This window comes from Anomaloglossus baeobatrachus, chromosome 1 (assembly GCF_048569485.1).
Source record: "Anomaloglossus baeobatrachus isolate aAnoBae1 chromosome 1, aAnoBae1.hap1, whole genome shotgun sequence".
In the NCBI taxonomy this organism is placed as follows: Eukaryota; Metazoa; Chordata; class Amphibia; order Anura; family Aromobatidae; genus Anomaloglossus; species Anomaloglossus baeobatrachus.
Genome location: NC_134353.1, coordinates 848,555,096 through 848,579,862, shown reverse-complemented (window position 1 = coordinate 848,579,862; position 24,767 = coordinate 848,555,096). Strand labels below are relative to the sequence as shown.

At 50.9% G+C, this 24,767-nt stretch overlaps 1 protein-coding gene across 4 annotated transcripts in view; it reads left to right on the top strand.

The window, feature by feature from the left end:
• BDP1 (BDP1 general transcription factor IIIB subunit) overlaps window positions 1-24,767 on the top strand; it is a 260,324-nt gene that overhangs the window by 200,203 nt on the left and 35,354 nt on the right. For all 4 annotated transcript variants that reach the window (XR_012727216.1, XR_012727217.1, XM_075325283.1 and 1 more), the window contains exons 32-34: window positions 1,981-2,323; window positions 8,761-8,826; window positions 20,426-20,459. Coding sequence is in view for 2 of the 4 variants with exons in the window: in XM_075325283.1 (XP_075181398.1) it covers window positions 1,981-2,323; window positions 8,761-8,826; window positions 20,426-20,459 (443 nt within the window). In the remaining 2 variants the exon portion in view is untranslated. The remainder of the gene's footprint in view (window positions 1-1,980; window positions 2,324-8,760; window positions 8,827-20,425; window positions 20,460-24,767) is intronic.

Below are 24,767 nucleotides of genomic sequence, written 5' to 3'. Positions count from 1 at the left end.
TCTTTATTGAAATAAAGCACCCCCCCTCCGCAGTAATCCTGGGTCAAGGGTCCCGCGCCGTCCAATCCGGATCCAATATCATCTGATCGGTTTGCTGGAAGGCAAAGCGATCAGATGTGTCAGGTTCAAGGCCTGAATCACATCACACATCAGCTGATTGTATAAAAGCCGTTTATACAATCAGATGATGCATCGGTGTAAAAAAGAAAAAAAAATACTTATGTGCTGATTACCGGCAGCTCCTGGAGCGGAGTCTGATCCCGTCCGATCGCTGCAGGAGCTGCCGGTAATCAGGGATGAAGTCTCCTGACGCATCCGCTGATAGGTTAAACCGGCCGGCCGCTGGCGTCAGCCCGAGACTTACGATCAGCTGATGCGTCAGGTGACTGCATCAGGTGATCTATCGCCAGGTCCTGCATCCTGCAGGCATACGTACCCGGGGAGACTGCACACACCCGGAGCGGCGGTATCGGGAGGAGATGAGAGTGGGCATGGCACCGGGAGTCTGCAGACAGGTGAGTATGACATTTTTTTTTCTAATGTTCACTTTTGATTTCGCAGCTGCCTCCACCTCCTGCCCGTACATGGCGCCGCACGGCAGCATACATGCACAGGACGGGAGGTGGAAGCGGCGGTGACGGTACCAGGAGGATTCACGCTTCTGTGTTTACTGACAGAAGGAATCCTCTTCCTGTACATGTCACTTTACTACCCACCTCCTGCGTTTATAGCTGCGTTTTTGGTCTTAGAAACGCACCAAAACGCACCTATTTGCGTTTCTCATTGTGTCTTTCAACATCCCATTGCACTCAATGGATGAAAAGCGCAGTGAAAAACGCGGGAATAATTGACATGCTGCGTTTTTGTGGCACCACAAAAATGCAGCTGAAAAAAAACGCTGTGTGCAGACCGCAAAAATGAAAACTCATAGACTTTGCTGGGGAAGCAAAGTCATGCAGTTTTCTGAGCAAAAACGCACCCGAAAACTGCGCAAAAATGCTGCGAAAAACGCACTGTGTGAACTTACCCTAACATTACTGACTGTAGATGAGTGTCAGGAGAGCACATACTAGGTGAAGCTGGAGGAATGATTGGAGAGAAAAACTGATTTATCCAGCTTGAGACTATATAGGTGTCTCTAGATGGTGCTTTATAGGTAGGAACTAAGGGTGTGTGTGTGTGTGTGTGTGTGTGTGTACACACTATGGGATAGATACAGCTGTCTCATGGAGGTAATGTTTTCTAGTGGATGTAAATGACAATGATTTACAAGGATAGGTTCATGGGGCTAAACCCTTTTAACCCTTTCACAACCTTGAATGTACCTATACATCCCAGGCTGTGTCTGTCCCTTTAAGGGTATGTGCGCACGTTGCTTTTTACCTGCTTTTTACCTGCTTTTTTGCTGCTTTTTCTTCTGCGCTGTTTAATGCCAAAATGGATGTGTTCTTCTATTCAAGCAAAGTCTATGGGAATTTGGGTTTCTTGTTCACACTATGTTGTTCAAAATGCTGCCTTTTTGAGGCAGAACTTTGGTCAAAAACTCAGCTTTTCAAAGAAGCAACATGTCAATTGTTTTTGCCATTTGGGTTTTGCACTGCAAAGCTGAGTTTTTGATCAAAGTTCTGCCACAAAAAGGCAGCATTTTGAACAACATAGTGTGAACAAGAAACCCAAATTCCCATAGACTTTGCTTGAATAGAAGAACACATCCATTTTGGCATTAAACAGCGCAGAAGAAAAAGCAGCAAAAAAGCAGGTAAAAAGCAGGTAAAAAGCAACGTGCGCACATACCCTTAATGCGGGCTCACGCATTTTTCCCCGCACATATTGGCTGATCTGATGAGCCGATATGGGCAGCGAACAGGTGCGGATAGATCTCTGAGCTGTGTTAGATGTTGGGAAGTGATCATGATTTTTGTACAGCTTGGTACTTGTGTATAAAAACTAATTGAAATTACTTTTAATTTAACATAAAAGATTTGGAAGGTCTGTGAGGAAATTGTCCACACCGCCATCTGCTTCACCCAAATCTGAAAATGCGTCAGATCATCCAGAGAAAGAGAAAGCTGCACGCAATGTCAAATCAAGCACAACCAAAGTGTCAAAGCCTGTGACCACCAAGAGCAAAGGGAAGACCACCCTTGTGAAGCTCAGGGCTTCACAGCAGGAAGATGATGAGGATGAAGACATGGACCTCGGATTTGAGGATGAGAATTATGATCTCTCGCCCGATATGCAGAACCAGGCTCCTGTATTTATTCCTTTCCACCTAAGGTCACCAAAGCCAGTTCCTGCTGAGATAGAGGAGACCGTGGAAGAGGTATACAACCTTTACCTGTTACTAACCATTTCAGAATTAAGCTAAAAGCGGGGTATTTTTTTTTCTTTTTCGCTCCTAATTGGGAGACCCAGACAGTGGGTGTATAGCTACTGCCTCTGGAGGCCGCACAAAGAACTACACTTAAAAGTGTAAGGCCCCTCCCCTTCTGGCTATACACCCTCCCGTAGGAGTACGGATTCCTCAGTTTTAGCTTTGTGCGCAGGAGGTCAGACACGCACGCATAGCTCCATTGTTTTTAGTCAGCAGCAGCTGCTGACTATGTCGGATGGAAGAAAAGAGGGCCCATACAGGGCTCCCAGCATGCTCCCTTCTCACCCCACTGTATGTCGGAGGTGTTTGTAAGGTTGAGGTACCCATTGCGGGTACGGCGGCAGGAGCCCACATGCTGATTCCTTCCCCATCCCTTTTTACAGGGCTCTGGGTGAAGTGGGATTTACTGGTCTCCAGGCACTGAGACCGTGCTCCATCTACAGCCCCTGGAGAAGATGCTGGATGGAGCGGAGTACATCAGGGACATGGCCCTGCTTCCTCAAGGTACTCTGTGTCCCCGTGCATTTGGCGCTCACACCGCAGCATGCTGGGTGTTGTAGTGCGCCGGGGACATCAGCGCTGCGGCGCTTGTGCCATGGCCTCATTCAGCTTCGCTGAAGCAGGCACACTTCTGGGAATCGGTCGCGCCGGCCGCTGGGACTGCGGCGCGGCTGGCACTTGTGGTGCGCCGGGGACTTCAGCGCGGGCCGCGCTTTTACGGCGGCCGCGCTGATAACTCGAGTCCCCGGCTTTTGCGGCCTGCTTCCGTTCGTTCCCGCCCCCAGACCTGCCAGTCAGGAGAGGGGCGGGACGCTGGTCAGTGCATCAGCGCCGAGGGCTGGAGTCGTTTTTACATACTCCAGCCCTCACAATCGGCACAGAGGGGACACTGTTTCCCGCACTTTTGTTTAGGAACTCCCACGGACCGCCCCTCTCCACAGACGCCGGCAGCCATTCCTGCTGACACGCTGAGCTGCAGAGGGGAGCCGGGGAGACCCAGACAAGGAATTCTGCGCCTCTTACCCGCTATTCAGCGGGCGGTAAGCAGCCCTCAGGGCTCACCCCCTCTTGTGCCAGTAGTATTCTTAGTATTTTGTTTCTACAAATACTTTGTATTGCATAGCGCTGGTCGCCCTTTGGCTATAGACTCTCTCACATTGCAGAGAGCCAGCAGCATGTCGTCCGTAAAACGCAAGGGTGCCAAGGCACAGACATTATATGCTTCCTGCACCGCATGTGGGACTTTTCTACCGGCAGGCTCCACGGACCCCCATTGTGTGCAGTGCTCGGCCCCTGCGGCGCTTGCACAGTCGGGACCTCTGCTGGACGTGACCCAGGGTGTACCACCTGTGAATGCTGTCCAGGTGACAGGAACTGAGTTTGCAGCTTTTGCTGACAGAATGTCTCTCACTATGTCACAAATTCTTGACACATTGCGAGCTAGGCCTGTACTTCAGGCCACGGACACTGTGCAATCATTGCCCCCTGGTCCCCCTCAGCTGAATTACCTCCAAGCTCCGGGACGGGCACATACACCTCAGGGTGAAGACTCTGACTCGGACGATGGCCCCGGGCAGCCTAAGCGGGCTCGCTATGACGGGCCTTCACATTCATCTCAATGGTCAGGATCCCAGCGAGATGAATCTATGGGTGATGAGGCGGACGTAACTGATCAGGATTCTGATCCTGGGACCGCTCTCAATCTAGATACACCAGATGGTGACGCCATAGTTAATGATCTTATATTTAACATCAATAAGATGTTAAATATTTCCCCACCAGCTCCTCTTGTAGAGGAGTCAGCTTCGCAGCACGAGAGAATCCATTTCAGATACCCTAAGCGTACATTAAGCACTTTTCTGGACCACGCTGACTTTAGAGACGCAATCCAGAAACCCCACGCTTATCCTGAAAGGCGTTTTTCTAAACGGCTTAAAGATACACGCTATCCTTTTCCCCCTGAGGTGGTCAAGGGTTGGACCCAGTGTCCAAAAGTGGATCCTCCAATTTCCAGGCTTGCAGCTAGATCCTTGGTTGCAGTTGAAGATGGAGCGGCACTTAAAGATGCCACTGACAGGCAGATGGAGCTCTGGCTGAAATCCATCTATGAAGCGATTGGAGCGTCGTTAGCGCCATCTTTTGCGGCCGTATGGGCACTACAAGCTATCTCAGCCGGGCTTGCGCAAGTCGACTCAGTCACACGTGCATTTGCCCCGCAGGTAGCACCATTGACCTCGCAAATGGCGGCATTCGCGTCGTACGCGATTAATGCTGTTCTTGACGCTACAAGCCGCACGGCAGTGGCGTCAGCCAACTCCGTTGTTTTGCGTAGGGCCCTGTGGTTGAGACATTGGAAAGCAGATTCTCATTCCAAGAAGTGCTTAACCAATTTGCCTTTTTCTCGTGACCGATTGTTTGGAGAGCGTTTGGATGAAATCATCAAACACTCCAAGGGTAAGGACTCATCCTTACCGCAACACAGACAAAACAAACCCCAACAGAGGAAGGGTCAGTCTGGTTATCGGTCCTTTCGAGGACCGGGCAGGTCCCAATTCGCCTCGTCAAAAAAGACCAGAGACGCTCAGATTCTTGGAGGTCTCAGTCACGCCCAAAAAGGACAGCCGGAGGAACCGTTGCCAAGACGGCGTCCTCCTGACTTGCAGTCTCCGATTCCCACACCCGCGGTCGGTGGGAGGCTTTCCCACTTTGGCGACATTTGGCTGTCACGCGTCAAAGACCGTTGGGTGAGGGATATTCTGTCTCACGGGTACAGGATAGAGTTCAGTTCTCGTCCGCCAACTCGTTTCTTCAGAACTTCTCCACCACCAGACCGAGCCGATGCTCTGTTGCAGGCGGTGGCCGCTCTAAAGGCGGAAGGAGTGGTGACCTCCGTCCCTCTTCAGGAACAAGGTCACGGTTTTTACTCCAATCTGTTTGTGGTCCCAAAAAAGGACGGATCGTATCGGCCCGTCCTGGATCTAAAGTTGCTCAACAGACACGTAAAAGTCAGGAGGTTCCGGATGGAATCCCTACGCTCCGTCATAGCCTCAATGTCTCAAGGAGATTTTCTAGCATCAATAGATATCAAAGATGCGTATCTCCACGTGCCGATTGCACCAGAGCATCAGCGTTTCCTACGCTTCGTCATACACGACGAACACCTGCAGTTCGTAGCGTTACCTTTCGGTCTGGCAACAGCCCCCCGGGTCTTCACCAAAGTCATGGCAGCAGTAGTAGCTGTTCTGCACTCGCAGGGTCACTCGGTCATCCCGTATCTAGACGACCTGCTTATAAAGGCACCCTCTCAAGAGGCATGCCAGCACAGTCTGAAGGTGGCACTAGACACTCTCCAGAGTTTCGGGTGGATTATCAACTTTCCAAAGTCTCATCTAACCCCGACCCAATCTCTGACTTATCTTGGCATGGAGTTTCATACTCTCTCAGCGATAGTGAAGCTTCCACTGGACAAGCAGTGCTCGCTACGGACTGGAGTGCAATCTCTCCTTCAGAGCCAGTCGCACTCACTGAGGCGCCTCATGCATTTCCTAGGAAAGATGGTAGCAGCAATGGAGGCAGTCCCGTTCGCGCAGTTTCATCTGCGCCCTCTACAATGGGACATTCTACGCCAATGGGATGGGAAATCGACGTCCCTCGACAGGACTGTCTCCCTCTCTCAGACTGCCAAGGACTCTCTGCGTTGGTGGCTTCTCCCCACCTCATTGTCACAGGGAAAGTCGTTCCTTCCCCCGTCCTGGGCAGTGGTCACGACGGATGCGAGCCTATCAGGGTGGGGAGCGGTGTTTCTCCACCACAGGGCTCAGGGGACGTGGACTCAGGAAGAGTCCACCCTGCAGATCAATGTTCTGGAAATCAGAGCAATCTATCTTGCCCTGCGAGCCTTCCAACAATGGCTGGAAGGCAAGCAGATTCGGATTCAGTCGGACAATTCCACGGCGGTGGCGTACATCAACCACCAAGGGGGAACACGCAGTCGCCAAGCTTTTCAAGAAGTCCAGCGGATTTTGACGTGGGTGGAAAGCAGAGCGTCCACCATATCCGCAGTTCACATCCCAGGCGTGGAAAACTGGGAAGCAGACTTTCTCAGTCGCCAGGGCATGGACGCAGGAGAATGGTCCCTTCACCCGGACGTGTTTCAGCAGATCTGTTGCCGCTGGGGGACGCCGGACGTCGATCTGATGGCGTCACGGCACAACAACAAGGTCCCAGTTTTCATGGCACGGTCTCACGATCACCGAGCACTGGCGGCAGACGCCTTGGTTCAGGATTGGTCGCAATTCCGACTCCCCTATGTGTTCCCACCTCTAGCATTGTTACCCAGAGTTCTCCGGAAAATCAGGTCCGACTGCCATCGAGCCATACTCGTCGCTCCAGATTGGCCAAGAAGGTCGTGGTACCCGGATCTGTGGCATCTCACGGTAGGCCAACCGTGGACACTACCAGACCGTCCAGATTTGCTGTCTCAAGGGCCGTTTTTCCATCTGAATTCTGCGGCCCTGAACCTGACTGTGTGGCCATTGAGTCCTGGATCCTAGCGGCCTCAGGTTTATCTCATGAAGTTGTTGCCACAATGAGACAGGCTAGAAAACCATCCTCAGCTAAGATCTATCACAGGACGTGGAAGATATTCTTAGCGTGGTGCTTGGCTCAAGGGTTTTCTCCCTGGCCATTTGCATTGCCAATTTTTCTTTCCTTCCTGCAGTCTGGGTTGGAAAAAGGTTTGTCGCTTAGCTCTCTTAAGGGTCAAGTCTCCGCGCTATCCGTATTCTTTCAGAAGCGCTTGGCACGGCTTTCTAAAGTACGCACGTTTCTCCAAGGAGTTTCTCATATCGTTCCTCCTTACAGACGGCCATTGGAACCCTGGGATCTGAACAAGGTTCTCATTGCTCTCCAGAAGCCGCCTTTCGAGCCTTTGAAAGAGGTTTCCCTTTCTCGGCTTTCACAAAAGGTAGTTTTTCTTGTGGCGGTCACGTCTCTTCGAAGAGTGTCCGAGCTAGCGGCGTTATCTTGCAAATCTCCCTTCCTGGTGTTTCACCAAGACAAGGTAGTACTGCGTCCAATTCCAGAGTTTTCTCCCAAGGTGGTTTCTTCCTTTCATCTCAATCAGGATATCACTTTGCCATCTTTGTGTCCGCATCCAGTTCACCAATTTGAAAAGGGTTTACATCTGTTGGACCTGGTGAGAGCACTCAGGATTTACATTTCTCGCACGGCGTCTCTACGCCGTTCTGATGCGCTCTTTGTCCTAGTCGCTGGTCAGCATAAGGGATCGCAAGCTTCCAAATCCACCCTGGCGCGGTGGATCAAGGAACCAATTCTTCACACATACCGTTCTGCTGGGCTTCCGATTCCATCTGGACTGAAGGCCCATTCTACCAGAGCCGTGGGTGCGTCCTGGGCATTGCGGCATCAGGCTACGGCTCAGCAAGTGTGCCAGGCGGCTACCTGGTCGAGTCTGCACACGTTTACCAAACACTATCAAGTGCATACCTACGCTTCGGCAGATGCCAGCCTAGGTAGACAGGTCCTTCAGGCGGCGGTGGCCCACCTGTAGGAAGAGGCTGTCTGACAGCCCGTTCATGTGGTATCTTTTTACCCACCCAGGGACTGCTTTTGGACGTCCCACTGTCTGGGTCTCCCAATTAGGAGCGAAAAAGAAGAAGGGAATTTTGTTTACTTACCGTAAATTCCTTTTCTTCTAGCTCCAATTGGGAGACCCAGCACCCGCCCTATTTGTTCTTAGGGTTTCGTTTTTTGGGTGCACATGTTGTTCATGTTGTTTCTTAAGTTCTCCGATCTTGTTATCGGATTGAATTTGTTTTTGAAACTGTTATTGGCTTTCCTCCTTCTTGCTTTGGTACTAAAACTGAGGAATCCATACTCCTACGGGAGGGTGTATAGCCAGAAGGGGAGGGGCCTTACACTTTTAAGTGTAGTTCTTTGTGCGGCCTCCAGAGGCAGTAGCTATACACCCACTGTCTGGGTCTCCCAATTGGAGCTAGAAGAAAAGGAATTTACGGTAAGTAAACAAAATTCCCTTCTTTTTTTTTTTGGGACCAGACCTCTTTCTTCCTCCCTATTAAATTCCATAATCACGGTTTTTCCTCAATGAGAGCTGAGTGGTGCTGATGATATTGTGTCACAGGGCACGTGCAGAAGACCTATTCTGAAGACTAGGACAGATGCACGCAACCTAAAGGGCATCGGTAGGAGGGATGTCATCCGCACCACTCTTCTCCCAATGCGGCGGGGGGGAGGAGTTTGCCAAAATAACCCTATATTCTTACCGCGCCATCAATTTAGAGAACGCTAATTTTCAATTTTATGCTTTCACAATCTTTGCATTTTTTTTTTCCATTCTAAAATAGCTTGAAATACCAATGGATTTGGAAAATGGCACAAGCCAGGATTTGGAAAGATTTCTCTTTCAGAATGTAAGTATTTATGGACTGGCCTCACAGAAGAATGCAAAACAACTAATGTAGTAATAGTCACTGGTTCATTGTGAATCTACAAATCCTGATATTTAAAACAGATTTGTCACCAGATTGCATAACTACAAACTGCATATATTATTAAATAGAAATTAGACCTGTGGAGGCTGGTGTACTTACGATTTATTTTTCCCTTCCTCCATGACAGCACCACCAGAGAGGTCCACCCATCTTGGGACAGGAAACCCACTAATAAAAGGGCCATATCTCTCAACCGCATCGGTTCGGTTTAATGTCCCAAGATGAGAGACCGTCTGTGTAAACAGCGGTGAAGATGGCGGTTACCGCAGGGCTTAATCGATGCTGGAAGAACGGCTTACCTGCTGTGGCGCCGGAGCCCAGCCTCGGTAGCATCTCCCCAGGGCTGCGGTACCTTGCGGCAGCGAGTGCAGGATTGGTAGGGTCCAGGGGTATCCTCTGCCCAACTGCTGTCCGGGTCTGCGCATCTGCCTGGCAGCCTTCGGGTGCAACGTACGGTTCTAGCACGCTGGACGAAGATCCAGGGCGCAGCTGTAGCAGGGTCCAGGAGGATCCTCTGCCTAGTCGCTATCCGGGTCTGCACACCCACCATGCAACCTCCTGGGCAGCCGGAGGTTAGAGCAAGCCAGATGAACTTCTGGGAGCTTGTACTGGCATCAGCGGACGTGGCCGTATGACGTCACTCGGATGTGACTGGCACGTGTGTCTCTGCATGCGCTGTGCCCGCAAGATTGCGGTGCCTGTGCAAGAAAATCCAGCGGAGGCTAAGGGGGATAAAAGGTCCTATGGCTGGGGTAAAAGGCGCTTATGCCCTCCTCCAGTAATGGAGAACCAGCAGCAATCGCCGCAGCAAAAGTGCTATGGACAGCAGAGTGGCAGTTACTCTAAAAGTGGCAGCTGAACCAGCCAGAAGTCTAGGGATCCTCGAAAGATGAAATGGGAAGACCTGGTGCAGCCCCCTCCTTTTTTCCTGCAGAGTGGTAAGTGGGCTTCGGTACATCCCTCTAATAGGGGTTCCCCTTATTTTTTGTCTTCCCATGTCCCATAGGAAGTACCCAGGAAGAAGTTGGCCCAATTAAAAATAGAGAATGTATTCTGTGTAAGTCCCCGTCACCACCTGGAGCACAGAGAGTTATGCAGGAACTGCATTGTGGAAACTATTAGAGAGGAGACCTCAGACTTCGCCTCCAGTCTCAGAGAGATTAGGGATAAGGTGACTGAGTCCTTTCAAAGCTCTCTCCCAACCTGAAACAAGAGGTTGAAGAGAGTTGTGTCCCAGGACCGAGGCTTAGGAGAATCATCGGAGTCAGATGCATACTCAGATTCTGCTTTCTCTTCACCTTCCTCATCGTGTTTATCAGAAGGGGGGGCGAGGAGGAAGACCTTGCTTCCCAAGCTCAGAAGTTTGCCGGTTAGTTAAAGTGGTTGTGTCCATGATGGGGCTGGTGGACACTAAAGGGCCAGAATCTCTGGAGGACTTTATGTTTGGAGGTCTCGAGCAGAGGAAAAGACGCTCCTTCCCAATTAACAATAGGGTCAAACGGGTATTAGAGGAGCAATGGAAGAAGCTGGACAGGAGAACCACCCTGTCCTCTTCCTTCAAGAGAAAGTCCCCCTTTTGAGGAATCAGAGGCCGCCTGTTGGGACCGAAGCCCCAAGTTTGATGCAGCGGTAGCTAAAGTGGCAAAGAAATCTTCCCTCCCATTTGAAGATCTAGGGTGCCTAAAAGACCATATGGATAACAGGGCGGAGGGCTACCTGAAGGGCTCCTGGGAGGCAGCAGTAGGGGCCTTGAGACCAGCTGTTGCCGGTAATTGCGTGGCCAGATCTCTCATATGATATGATATGGCTGCAGTTGGTAAAAATGCGGTTAAAAGATAATACTCCCAGAGAAATTCTCTCCACCCTATCTCTGGCTCAAAGAGCGGCGGTCTTCCTGGCGGATGCCTCAACCGACTCCAGAAGATTGTCAGCAAAGTCAATGGCTCTATCTAATTCCGCCAGGGGGGCTCTGTGACGTAAAAGCTGGCCGGGAGATGCGCAGTCTAAGTTCAAGCTTTGTTCCATCCCCTGTGAAGGAGAATTCTTATTTGGCAAAGGCATGGATGATATTCTGACGAAGGCTGGTAATAGTGAAAAAGGGTTTCCCAGCTTCTCCACAGGTCAGTTTAGGTATCATTCCTTTCGGAAACGGATATACCCCAAAAGGACCCCCCCAGGGAGCAGGAGACCTAGAAAGATCAAAGGAAGAGGTGCCCAGGCTTTGTTTGGCGATCCCTCCATGGAGGCCAAAAAATCGACCCAGTGACACGAAGACCCAGGTGGGAGGCAGGCTCTCCTACTTTTTTTTCATGCCTGGGAAAGGATAACTTCCAGCTACTGGATTATGGGAGTAATAAAGCAAGGACTCGTGTTACAGTTCCATTCGACCCCCAAGGCATCTTTAATAACATCGCTCAGCAGGTTGGAGGAGAGACAACTTGCTCTAGTAGGATGTATTAGATCTCATACACAAAGTAGTCCTGGTAGAAGTCCCCAAGGAAGAGGAGGGCAGGGGATTCTAATCCTCTCTTCCTTATTTCAAACCAGACAGTACCTTCATTACAATAATCAACCTGAGGAGGCTAAACTAACACCTAGTGCACTGTCATTTCAAGATGGAATCCATAACATCAGCAATAAAGATGCTTTTCCCAAATTTCTACGTGTCGGTGCTAGACCTAAAGTACACACATTATCACGTCTCTATTCACCCGCCTAAACAGACGTTCCTGTGAGTAACCCTTCCCTCTCAAGGAGGGATAGGACATTTTTCAATTAAGGACTCTACCCTTTGGACTAGCCATGCTCCAAGGGTATTTACCAAAGTGGTAGCAGAGACAATGACCCACATGTGCGAGAAAAACATACTCATTATACTCTTACCTGGACAACTTTTTGATGGTAGGGAATTCAGAAGAGCATTGCAGTGCACAGATCCAGACAGATCCTGGCAGACCTTGGGGTTGATATTAAACCTAAAGAAATCAAGGCTGCAACCAATGAAAGTACAGTCCTTTTATAGGGCTGATTCAGTATTCCTGAACCCAGTTATGCTGTCTACCTACGGAGAAGGTCCTTAACATTCAGACCTTGTGTCCTCCATGATAAAAAGACCCGATCACATCCCTCAGAAGAGCCATGTCCCTATTGGCATCCCTGACGTCCTGTATCCCGCCAGTGTTATGGGCACAAATTCCCTCTTGTCCCCAGCAGTTGTTGATTCAAAAGGCACAAAAGAGGTTTGGGGGGTTCTTAGAAAGGAGGGTAGAGCTCCCCTCACCAACCCTATTGTAGACTCCCTGCTGTGGTTGATAAACACAGAGAACCTGTTAGCATGGGTCCCTTTGGTAGTTCAGATCTTAGATATCATTACTACGGACGCCAGCGCATTCAGCTGGGGGGGCCAACCTAAGAGGACACATAGCCCAGGGGAACTGGATTTCCCAGGAGAGTCTCTAGTTTTCTCTCATCTAGAGTTATGGGCAGTGGAAAGAGCCTTTAGAAAGATTTCTTTTGTTGTTACAGGGCCACTAAGTCCCCATTATGTCAGACATGTCATTTCGTATCTGAACTATCAAGTGGGGCACTTGGTCTCTCTCCCTATTGAACACAGCTCAAGAAATATTATCCTTATCAGAGAGTCATTCTTTCTCGCTTTCGGCTCTGCACATAAAAGGGGTAGCAAATTTAACCGCAGAGTTTTTGAGCCGGAAGCCGATGAGACAAGGGGATCTTCAATCATATCGTAGAACTTTGGGGGTCCCCGGTGGTAGACCTGTTTGCCAACAGAGCCAACAAAAAGGTAGACAGGTTCTGTTCTCCGAATCCCCTCCAGTATCCTTGAGCGGTAGATGCCTTCCAGACTAATTGGGGTGGGGGTCTGCTGTATGCCATTTACCCACTCATGTTGATACCAGCGGTTCTCAGGAAAATCCGGGAGGATCAAACGAGTAATTTCGATCACCAATTCTGGCCTATGAGGCCCCGTTTTTTCTGGCTAAGAAAGATGTCTTTCAGACCCATGGATTCTACTGGAGATCCCAGACCTTCTCTCTCAGGACCTAGTACTTCACCCTCAGATTCCAGGTCTACATTTGACGGCGGGGAATTTGAGAGGGACCTGATAGCGAGCCGGAGATTCTCCGAAAATCTGGTCTCCACTCTCTTGCAGAGCAGTAAGCTAGTTATCACTAAGATCTATGCTAGGGTCTGGAGGAAGTTCCTCACTTCTTCGGGGAAGAAGCCAGTGGGGAAAGTTCATCTGGGTTCCATCCTCGCGTTTTTACAGAAAAGGCTAGCGTTTCGATTGGCAGTTAATAACTCTTACATTTCAGATGATTTAGCAGGGAATAGTTGGGTCAGGAGATTATTGAAGTCTTGCTAGAGAGCTGCTCCGGTCCCTTCCCTAAAAATTCCTCCTTGGGATTTGAACTTTGTGTTGGATTCCCTTACAGGGCCACCCTTCGAGCCCCTAGCTCAAGACTCCATAAAAATCCTCACTTTAAAGATGATTTTTCTAGTAGCTGTGACCTCAGCCAGGAGGGGTGAGCGACCTATCTTCCAATCCACCGTATACCCAGATTTCAGATGACAAGATAACTTTAAGAACAGACCTGGCGAATTTACCCAAGGTAGCCAAATCCTTCCATAGATCCCAGGAGATAGTTCTACCTTCTTTTTCTACCTCCCCCAAGAATCTGCAAGAAGAAAGGCTATAAACCCTGGATGTTAGAGAGACGCTGACCCAGTACCTGGACGCTACTAGGAGTTTGAGGAGGAGTCAGGCGCTGTTTGTTTTCAGGGGGTTAGAAATGGCCTGGCAGCCTCTAAGGGTACTTTAGCTAGATGGGTCAAGGAAGCGATTAGTGTAGTCTATGTAGCCCTGTACAATTCCGGTTCCAAGAGGCGTCCTGGCTCATACCACCAGGACTGTGTCGACTTCCTGGCCTGAGAAGGCGGAGGAACCCATTGATCAAATTTGTAAGGTTCCAACATGGTCTTCCCCGTGCACCTTGTGTAGACACTGTAGATTGGATTTGTCTTCCACGGTGGATTTAACAATTGGTAGAAGGGTTCTACAAGTGGTGATCCCTCCCTAAGGTGCTTGAATCTATCATAATATCTCTGATGGTGCTGTCGTGGGAGGGGGGGGGCATCAAAATTACTTACAGGTAATTTTTTTTCCAGAGTCCATAACAGCATCACTGCTTCCCCCCTGCTTAGTTTTCACTTTGGGTGTTTTAGGCACTGGGTGCTAAGTCTAAATATGTTTGTGGACGTTTATATTAATACTATTTCTTTATCGTTCCTATGGGAGACCCAGACAATGGGTGTATAGCTTCTGCCTCCGGAGGACACACAAAGTACTACACTCAAAAGTGTAGCTCCTCCCTCTGAGCTTATACACCCCCTGGAGAACCAGATCTAGCCAGTTTATCGCTTTGTGTTCAGGAGGCATACATCCACACATGCATTCCCATCTGATTTTTGATTTTTGGAAAGAGTTTGAAGAAAAGCGGGTCCAAGCCTGAACCCCCGGCATGTCCCTTCTCACCCCACTGTGTCGGCGGTGCTGTTAAGGTTGATTCCAAGGCTGGAGCCTTACATGCCGTGCTCCTTCACCATCCCTCCTGGGCTCTGGCTTGAAGTGGGAGCCAGCACAGTTCTCCATGCTTGGCAGGAGACCGGTCTCCATCCGCAGCCCTTCAGGATCCTGCTGGACCGGAGCACTCATCCCCAGGGACTTGGAACCCTGCGTCTCAGCAAGCTAAGTACCTGAGACGTTTATATATTGGGGGCCCCTGTACTTTATTGTTGTGGGAGAGTGTGCTGAGTGAGTTTTATGACATTTCCGGCGGGTTCTCTGGCTGTCGCCTGAGAACCGCGCCGATGGTGCCTGCGCGCCGGCCGCACCGCTCAAATTTAGGCCATGGCTTCGCCGGAGGCCTACTTTCGGTTTCACTGCCCTCGCATGTCATTCATGCAGAGGGACAGCGCGGCTCCGCCCAGCGGCCGTTCTGCACAGGGGAGGGACACTCCTCACTGGGTACATGTCTCCTCCCCTGTAAGTCTCTATGGTCCTCCAGATCCCGCTCCCAGAGTAAGTCCCGCCCCCTCTCTTCGCTCCGGCGGCCATTTTCTCAGTGTTTTTCCCTGCGATCAGCACTGGTCTGCAGCATCCCTGCTGAGGTGCTTGGGGGTCCGGGCTTCGGTATCTGGAGGGCACACAACACCGCTCCAGCGGTCTGGCAAGCCACAACCTCTGGTTGTGGACCTCTGTATATACTCTCTGGGGGTCATTCTGGCAGAGCCCCCACTCCAGCAGCATGTCTCACACGAGGAGCAAGGCTCCAAAGCTGTATTCAGTATGCACTGCATGTAAGCTCCTGCTGCCTGAACCGAGCATTTTCCCACATTGTGATGCCTGCTCTAACCTGACGGTGCCTCAGCCTGGAATCGCACCCCCAGTGGTCTCTCCGGCTGCTCCGGCTCCTGTGGCTGAACCCCCGACTTGGGTAGAATCCTTATCTAGGTCTATCTCCCAGTCTTTTGCCGACTCCATGGGACAGCTGTCCAGGACTTTGCTGAACATGCATCAGCCCCCTTCACAGGGTGCCTCTGCTGCTAGGGCTCTCTCAGGACCAGAGCTCACAGAGGATTCATCATCTGGTCCCAGACCCCGTCCTCTTAAGAGGAGACGCAGGGCTCCCTCTCCTTCCTCGTCCCACGGCTCTGTTTCAGAAGCTGACTCGCAGGACGAGGAGGATGCCTTTACAGGGGGCTCGAAGGCTAACTCCATGTGCCCCATTGATCTGTCCGAAAGTGACTCAGATGTTAGTGATTTGATTGCGTCCATTAATTCTGTACTGGATCTCAATCCGCCAGTATCAGAGGAGCAACCCTCTCTAGCAGAAAAGCACCAGTTTACCTCGCCTAAGAGGACAAAGAGTGTGTTCTTTAACCACTCCAGTTTTCAGGCCGCTGTGACCAAGCCTAGGGCCTGTCCTCACAAACGCTTCCCAAAGCGTGGTTCTGATGACCGTTTTCCCTTTCCACCTGAGGTGGTCAAGGAGTGGGCTCATTCACCAAAGGTAGACCCCCCCGGTGTCTAGACTCTCAGCCCGGACCGTTGTATCAGTGGCTGATGGCACCTCTCTTAAGGATTCCACTGACCGCCAGGTTGACCTTCTGGCCAAATCTGTATATGAGGCGGCAGGGGCCTCGTTCTCCCCGACTTTTGCAGCAGTGTGGGCTCTCAAAGCCATCTCTGCTTCTCTAGAGGAGATGCATTCCCTCGCCAGGGAATCTATGCCCGAAATGGTTACCTTAACTTCCCAAGCTTCAGCTTTTTCATCCTATGCCATGTCTGCCATGCTGGAGGCTTCTCACCGCACTGCGGTGGCTTCGGCTAATTCCCTCGCTATCCGCAGGATCTTGTGGCTTCGAGGGTGGAAGGCAGATGCTTCCTCAAAGAAGTACCTTGCTGGACTCCCTTTTGCTGGGTCCAGGCTGTTTGGTGAACAGCTGGATGAAATTATTAAGGAAGCTACTGGCGGGAAGAGTACCTCCATGCCACAAACCAAAACCAGGAAACCTGCCCAGGGTAGGAATCAGTCGAGGTTTCGTTCCTTTCGTTCCTCCAACTGGTCGTCCTCTAAGCCCTCGGCCTCGTCCACTAACTCAGCCAAGGACCAAAAATCCAACTGGCGCACAAAAGCGCGTCCACAGAAGACCGCAGGAGCTGCTGCCACTAAGGCAGCCTCCTCTTGACTATCTGTCCGCGCCAGCAACGTCCTTAGTCGGTGGCAGGCTCTCCCACTTTGGCGACGCGTGATTCCAACACGTCTCCGATCAGTGGGTGCGGGATATCATCTCCCACGGCTACAGGATAGAATTCTCTTCCAACCCGCCAGACAGATTTTTTCTGTCAACTCCCCCCTGCTCCAAGGCCACCGCCTTCTCTCAGGCCGTGACATCCTTGCAGGCCAACGGAGTAATTATACCGGTTCCCGCCCGGGAACGGTTCAGAGGTTTCTACTCAAATCTCTTCCTAGTCCCCAAAAAGGACGGTTCCTTCCGGCCCCTCCTGGATCTCAAGCTTCTCAACAAGCATGTTCAGGTGCGGCATTTTCGCATGGAGTCTCTGCGGTCAGTCATTGCCTCAATGATCCAAGGGGATTTCCTGGCATCCATCGACATCAGAGATGCCTATCTCCATGTCCCAATTGCAGTTTCACACCAGCGTTGGCTACGTTTTGCAATTCGGGGCTCTTCCCTTCGGGTTAGCCACGGCCCCTCGGGTATTCACCAAGGTCATGGCAGCAGTGGTTGCGGTTCTGCACCTCCAGGGGTTGGCAGTGATTCCTTACCTGGACGACCTTCTAGTCAAGGCTTCATCCAGCGCAGACTGTCAGCAGAGTGTCTCGCTCACTCTCGCCACTCTAGCCCAATTCGGGTGGCTTGTCAATCTGCCCAAATCCACTCTGACTCCGACCCAGAGGCTCACGTACCTAGGGATGCAGTTCGAGACTCTGCCGGCACTTGTGAAGTTGCCCTTAATCAAACAGCAGTCCCTCCAACTGGCGGTGCGCTCTCTGCTGAGGCCCCGCTGTTATTCCATCAGGCACCTGATGCAGGTGCTGGGTCAGATGGTGGCGTCAATGGTGGCTGTTCCCTTTGCCCAGTTCCATCTGCGTCCACTGCAGCTGGACATTCTCCGCTGTTGGGACAAGCGGCCTTCCTTCTTGCACAGGTTAGTGGCTTTGTCGCCACAGACCAGGAGCTTTCTTCAGTGGTGGCTTCGGCCCCTCTCTCTGTCTCAGGGATGCTCCTTCCTGGCCCCGTCCTGGGTGATCCTCACCACGGATGCCAGTCTATCCGGCTGGGGAGCGGTATGTCTCCACCACCGAGCACAGGGCACTTGAACTCCGTCCGAGTCAGCCCTCTCGATCAATGTGCTGGAAACCAGAGCCGTGCTTCTGGCTCTCCTAGCTTTTCACCACCTATTGGCGGGCAAGCACATCCGAGTCCAGTCAGACAACGCGACAGCGGTTGCCTACATCAATCACCAAGACGGGACACGCAGCCGCCTGGCAATGTTGGAGTTACAACGCATCCTTCAATGGACGGAGGACTCCAAGTCCACCATATCCGCAGTCCACATCCCAGGCGTGGAAAACTGGGAGGCAGATTATCTCAGCCGTCAAACCGTGGACAGTGGCGAGTGGTCCCTGCATCCGGCAGTGTTTCAGTCAATCTGCCGCAAGTGGGGCACTCCGGACGTGGACCTAATGGCATCCCGTCACAACAACAAGGTTCCGGTTTACGTGGCTCGCTCCCATGATCCTCAGGCATTCGCCGCGGACGCTCTGGTTCAAGACTGGTCCCAGTTTCGTCTGTCCTACGTGTTTCCCCCTCTAGCTCTCTTGCCCAGAGTTCTGCGCAAGATCAGAATGGAGGGCCGTCGAGTCATCCTCATTGCTCCGGACTGGCCCAGGCGAGCTTGGTACCCAGACCTGCTCCATCTGTCCGTAGAGGTGCCGTGGCATCTTCCGGACCGTCCAGACCTTCTCTCACAAGGTCCGTTTTTCCGCCAGAATTCTGCGGCTCTCAGATTGACGGCGTGGCTCTTGAGTCCTGGATCTTGACGGCTTCTGGTATCCCCCCTGAAGTCATCTCCACTATGACTCGGGCCTGTAAGTTTTCCTCTGCTAAGATCTATCACAGGACTTGGAAAATTTTCCTGTCCTGGTGTCGCTCTTCCGGCCATCCTCCTTGGCCTTTTTCCTTGCCGACCCTTCTGTCCTTTCTACAGTCCGGTCTGCAGCTGGGACTGTCCCTCAAGTCTCTCAAGGGACAAGTCTCAGCTCTGTCAGTGCTGTTCCAGCGGCGTATCGCCCGGCTGGCTCAGGTCCGCACCTTCATGCAGGGCGCGTCTCACATCATTCCACCTTACCGGCGGCCTTTGGATCCCTGGGACCTCAATTTGGTTCTCACGGTTTTGCAGAAACCCCCCCTTTGAGCCTCTTGGGGAGGTTTCTTTGTTTCGTCTTTCACAGAAAGTGGTCTTTCTAGTGGCCATAACTTCCGTCAGGAGAGTCTCTGATTTGGCTGCGCTCTCTTCGGAGTCACCTTTTTTGGTTTTTCATCAAGACAAGGTGGTTCTCCGTCCGACTCCGGACTTTCTCCCTAAGGTGGTTTCTCCTTTCCACCTTAACCAGGACATTACCCTACCTTCCTTTTGTCCGGCTCCTGTTCATCGCTTTGAAAAAGCGTTGCATACTCTGGATCTGGTGCGTGCTCTCCGGATCTATGTGTCTCGCACCGCTGCTCTTAGGCGGTGCACCTCTCTTGTTGTGCTAACCACAGGTCGGCGTAAGGGCCTCTCTGCTTCTAAGCCGACCTTGGCCCGTTGGATTAGGTCGACCATTTCGGATGCCTACCAGTGTTCTCAGGTGCCTCCCCCGCCAGGGATCAAGGCACACTCAACCAGAGCTGTCGGTGCCTCTTGGGCTTTCAGGCACCAGGCTACGGCTCAGCAAGTCTGTCAGGCTGCCACTTGGACCAGCCTGCATATCTTTTCAAAGCACTACCAAGTGCATGCTCATGCTTCGGCAGATGCGAGCTTGGGCAGACGCATCCTTCAGGCGGCTGTCGCCCATTTGTGAAGTTAGGCTCCGCCTACTTCTTAGTTTTTCTGTTTATTCCCACCCATGGACTGTTTTGAGACGTCCCATTGTCTGGGTCTCCCATAGGAACGATTAAGAAAAAGAGAATTTTGTTTACTTACCGTAAATTCTTTTTCTTATAGTTCCGTATTGGGAGACCCAGCACCCTCCCTGTTGCCTGTTGGCAGTTTCTTGTTCCGCGTGTTATCACCGGCTGTTGTCGTGGACAGAGTCTCCGGTTGTTCCGGTTCTTGCTCTGTTTTTATTTGTGGGTGGCTATTCTCCTTCAGCTTTTGCACTAAACTGGCTAGATCTGGTTCTCCAGGGGGTGTATAAGCTCAGAGGGAGGAGCTACACTTTTAAGTGTAGTACTTTGTGTGTCCTCCGGAGGCAGAAGCTATACACCCATTGTCTGGGTCTCCCAATACGGAACTATAAGAAAAAATTTACGGTAAGTAAACAAAATTCTCTTTTTCCTGGTATTCCTCTCTTACTCTTTAACCCAAGTGATGCGGTGCAGAGGTACCACCCCTTTATTTTAGTAGGTTTTGTGTCCTATAAAGGGTGGACCTCTCTGGTGGTGCTGTCATGGGCTCTGGAAAAAACAATTACTGGTAAGTATTTATTTTTTATTTTTTTGTTACCTTGATGAAGAAAATAACGTTGATATCTGTCGCGTGGCCACTGTGTTATTAAATTGGCCATACTCCTAAAATAATACATGGACAGCTTGAGTGCCAGAATGGGAGCTGCACTCGGAGGGGAAGCCACTTATAGGACATATGGACCGGGGTTGTCAAATTAAAAATAGCTAACATTCTAACATTCTCTCATTGTTTCATCACATTTAGGTTGTGGATCCTCAAGTTCCTTCAGATAAGAAAGGTAAATGTTGAAAAGTTAATAACATGTGAGGCATTAATGAATAACTTGTATTTTTCATGCTGTTTATACAGTCATGACTGACAGTATTGGCACCCTTGACATTTTTCCCAAAAATAAAATTTCTCTCAGAAAATTATTGCAATTGCACATATTTTGTTATACACCTGATTACCTTTTGTGTGTGTTTGGAACAACACAAAAAAATTAGGAATAAATAAGACAAACTGGACATAATTTCACACCAAAAATAATCCAGACAAAATTGTTAACACCCACAACTTTGTATTTGGTTGCACGCACTTTTGAATAAATAACTGCAATCAATAACTTCCTATAACCATCAATGAGCTTCTTACACCTCTCAACTGGAATTTTTACCATTCCTCTTTAGCAAACTGCTCCAGGTCTCTGATATTTAAAGGCGCTTTCTCCCAACAGCAATTTTAAGATTTCTCTACCAGTGCTCCAAAGGATTTAAATCCGGGCTCATTGCTGCCACTTCAGAACTCTCTAGCACTTTGTTTCCATCCATTTCTGGGGGCTTCTTGAAGTATGTTTGGGGTCATTGTCCTTCTGGATGACCCCATTACCTAGGAAGCAAACCCAGCTTTCTGACACTGGGCACTGCATTGCGACCCAAAATCTTTTGGTAATCTTCAGCTTTCTTAATGCCTTGCACACAGTCAAGGCACCCAGTGCCAGAGGCAACAAAACAGCCCCAAAACATTTTTGAACCTCCACCATATTTGACTGTAGGTACTGTGTTCTTTTCTTTGTAAGCCTAATTTTGTTTTTGGCAAACAGTAGAATGACGTGCTTTATGACGAAGCTTTACCTTGGTCTCCTCTATTCACAAGACTTTTTTTCCCACAAGTATTTTGGCTTATTCATGTACATTTTGACAAACTCCAGTCTAGCTTTTTTAGGTCTCTGTCAGCAGTGAGGTCCTCCTTTTGTCTCCTGTCATAGCGTTTCATTTCATTCAAATGTCGATGGATATTGGCGCTGACACTGGTGCACTCTGAGCCTGTAGGACAGCTTGAATTTCTTTGTAACTTGATTGTAGCTGCTTATCCACCATTTGCACTATTTTGCTTTGTAGTTTTTCATCAATTTTTCTCCGCTGTCCACAGAGATTAGCTACAGTGCCATGGGTTGTAGCTACTTGATTATGTTGTGCACCGTGGACAAGGGAACATCAAGATCTCTAGAGATAGACTTTTACCTCTTAATTGTTATTTGTCAACAATTTTGGTTCTCAAGTCCTCAGACAGTTCTCTCTGTTCTCTATTAATATAATAATATTTATTAATTTATATAGCGCTATTAATTCCACAGCACTCACTTTACATACAATGGCAATATTGTCCCCATTGGGGCTCACAATCTAAGTTGCCTATCAGTATGTTTTCTTTATCGCTTCATTGGGGGACACAGGAAACCATGGGTGTATGCTGCTGGAACTAGGAGGTGACACTATGCAAATAAAAAAGTTAACTCCTCCCATGTAGTATACACCCACTGACTGGAGCTGAGGAGATCAGTTTTTGCTTAGTGTCCGAGGAGGTTGGTCACGCAGGGGCTGCTCTCAGCCCCTCAGGTTTGTATTGTTGTGTTTTATTAATATTTTCCCTTTTGTTTTTCAGACACAGCTCTTCGGGCGACAGGGTGTAATCGCTCACCCTGCTCTCCCACATAGAGACCGGTCGCACAGAAGTGGGGTCCGTCCGCCACTTCCGTTGTCCTCCGTGTCTGTCTTGCAGGACCCTACCCCCCTAACACTTTCAAGCGGTTTGGGGGGCATCCGCACAGAGGGACAGGCGGATGGTCCTTGCCCCCCTCCCCAACTACTCTCTCGCTCCCGAGCCTGATTGTGGGGTAGGAGGACGAAGACCGTACCTAGGATGGAGAGGTACCCTTCCGGTCTCCCCTATCCCCGGGACGACCGTCGAGATGTCTTCACTCGCCTCCCAGGATGCCTGCAGGATCACCTCAAGACAATCCGGGACCTCAGGGTAAGTACTCTGCACTCCCCGTCCCGGGTTATGGGGGGGGGAAGGGATCCCGTCTTCATAAACTCCCTTTCACCATTTGGGTCAGGGTGTCCCATATAGGCCCCCCGTAGTTTCCTGTAGCGTGGACTCCCTGCGCTCCCTCCATCGGCCCCCCCTGCCATGGCGTCCACTACCCGGCGTTCCTCCCCCGGCGGCCTTCCTTTAAACTTTAGTCCCCGGCTCCATTGCGGCCCCTGCCATCCCCCGGCAGCCTGCCCTTAAACTTGAGCCCCCGGCTCCATTGCGGCTCGCGGCTCCATTGTGACCCAGCGTCTCCCTCCGGCGGCATACCTCAAAATTTAGCCCCCGGCTTTGCGGCCCCTCAGTATCTGCGCGCCCTCCAGGCCACGCCCCCAGCCGGTATTCTGCCGCGCGCGCGGGTTTTTTAAAATCTCCCGCCTCCTTCTCCTCGCGCGGCCTCAATCCTCCTCTTGGCGTCTGACGTCACTTCCGGGCGCCAATCCCCGGCGCGCGTCATCCCTGCGCCGTCACCGGCCCTTCCCTCCGGGTAAGCGGCGCTGCCGCCGCCGCGAACCCCGACCTCCTCCGCCCGGGTAGGTCGACCTTGCAGCCTCCAGCACTGCCGCCACATCCGTGCTCCGCCCGGGTGAGCCCTGCTTGCGCTACCGCCAGGCCCGCTCCACCGACCGGGTAAGCGTCCCTGACACCGCCGCGACTGTCTGCGCCATCACCGCCGCAGGTTTGCGAAGCTACGCTCACCCGCAGGCAGTGCTGGATCCAGCGCTCCCCTCTGACAGTGATTAGGTCCCTGCTCTCCTGACCTCGGAGCCTGCCAGTGCTCTTGCAGCATTCAGTGCCCCACATCTGAGCCCTCCAACAGGCACCTGCCTCCCCCTCGGGGCTCATTATACAGGGTACTGTTCTCCCTGAACATGCAGTCCTGTTGGTGAGGGGACGGGCTCATTCACTAAGATACCGCTTTGTGAAGCAGCCGTATGTCGCACAATTTAGTTGTCTTCTGTCTTGTGTCGTTCACACATCCCTCCTAGCCCAGATGTGCTCCTGATTTCTGGGTGTTCATTGTCAGTTTGCCATTCTGTCTCCCAGATATTTACCGCCGGTAGCACTAATTACTAATCCTTGGTGTCCAGCGGTATTATGCGCCTGTGGCACAAATTACGGATTTCACTACAGCATTCTACATCCTCCCCAGAGTACTGTCCTTACACCTGGTTATCCATCAGATTGCGGATAGATTATAGCGCTCTACCCAGCAATCAGAAGTTCACATCTCGCTACACACGTAGTTACACAGCGGTCCATGACTTGGCCTTTCCGTGATCGTTCCAGTGTCTCCGTGAACCGGTCAGTTTTTTCCAGTGGGTTCCATGCTTACGCCCTGTCTATTCATGTACCTGTCCTCTGTCCCACGTGTCAGTGTCTCTGCGTGCCACCTGACGGTTATAGTGCGCAGTTGCCTTTTTCTCTACACTAGTCTCTACCTGTGTGCAAGTGACACCAGTGTGCCTGTGTTTCTTTATGTACTAGTTTTCATCGGTGTGCTAGTCTCCTACTTGTCCACTATCCTGCGGGCCAGCGTTTCTCTAAACACTGACCTGCTCCTGTGTGCCAGCGTTTCCCTGTACCTGTTCACTTCTCAGTGTGCCACTGTCTGCGTCAAGCCTGATGTTCCAATACCCAGGTGCTTTGGGGATCCTGCCCGCTGTTCCGTCGGCCAGCGTTTCCACATACATACGTTTGCTTTGGTGTATCAGGATTTCCTCAAGCCTTTACACTACTCAGTGTAATAGGGTTTCTATACGCACCTGTCTACACCACTGTAACAGCGTTGTGTGAACCTTCCCACTGTTTAGGGTGTCAGGTCTCTATGTGCACCTGTCAGTTTCAGTGTGCTAAAGGTTTTTTTCTATCAACCCGTCCGCCATTCTGATTGAGGGTTCCATAGACCAGTCCACTTGCCTGTGTACCTGTGTCTCTATATGTCGGCCCATCTAACAGGGTGCTAGTATCCACTATCCAGTGTTTTCTCTATCCACCTACCCACCATCCAGTGTGCTAGTATTTCTGAAACGTACCCTCCTATATATGTTGTGTGCAGCGTTTCTATATCCCCCTGTCTACTACAGCGTGAGAGTGATTTGGGGAGCCTGCCCACTTACCTTTGGGCCAGCACTTATCAGCACCAGAAGCCGGATACAGCAGCAAGCTTGAGTGCCTTGTTCAGCATTCCGCTCAGCTTCGACCTAGGTGAGAGCTCCATCCAACACTGCCC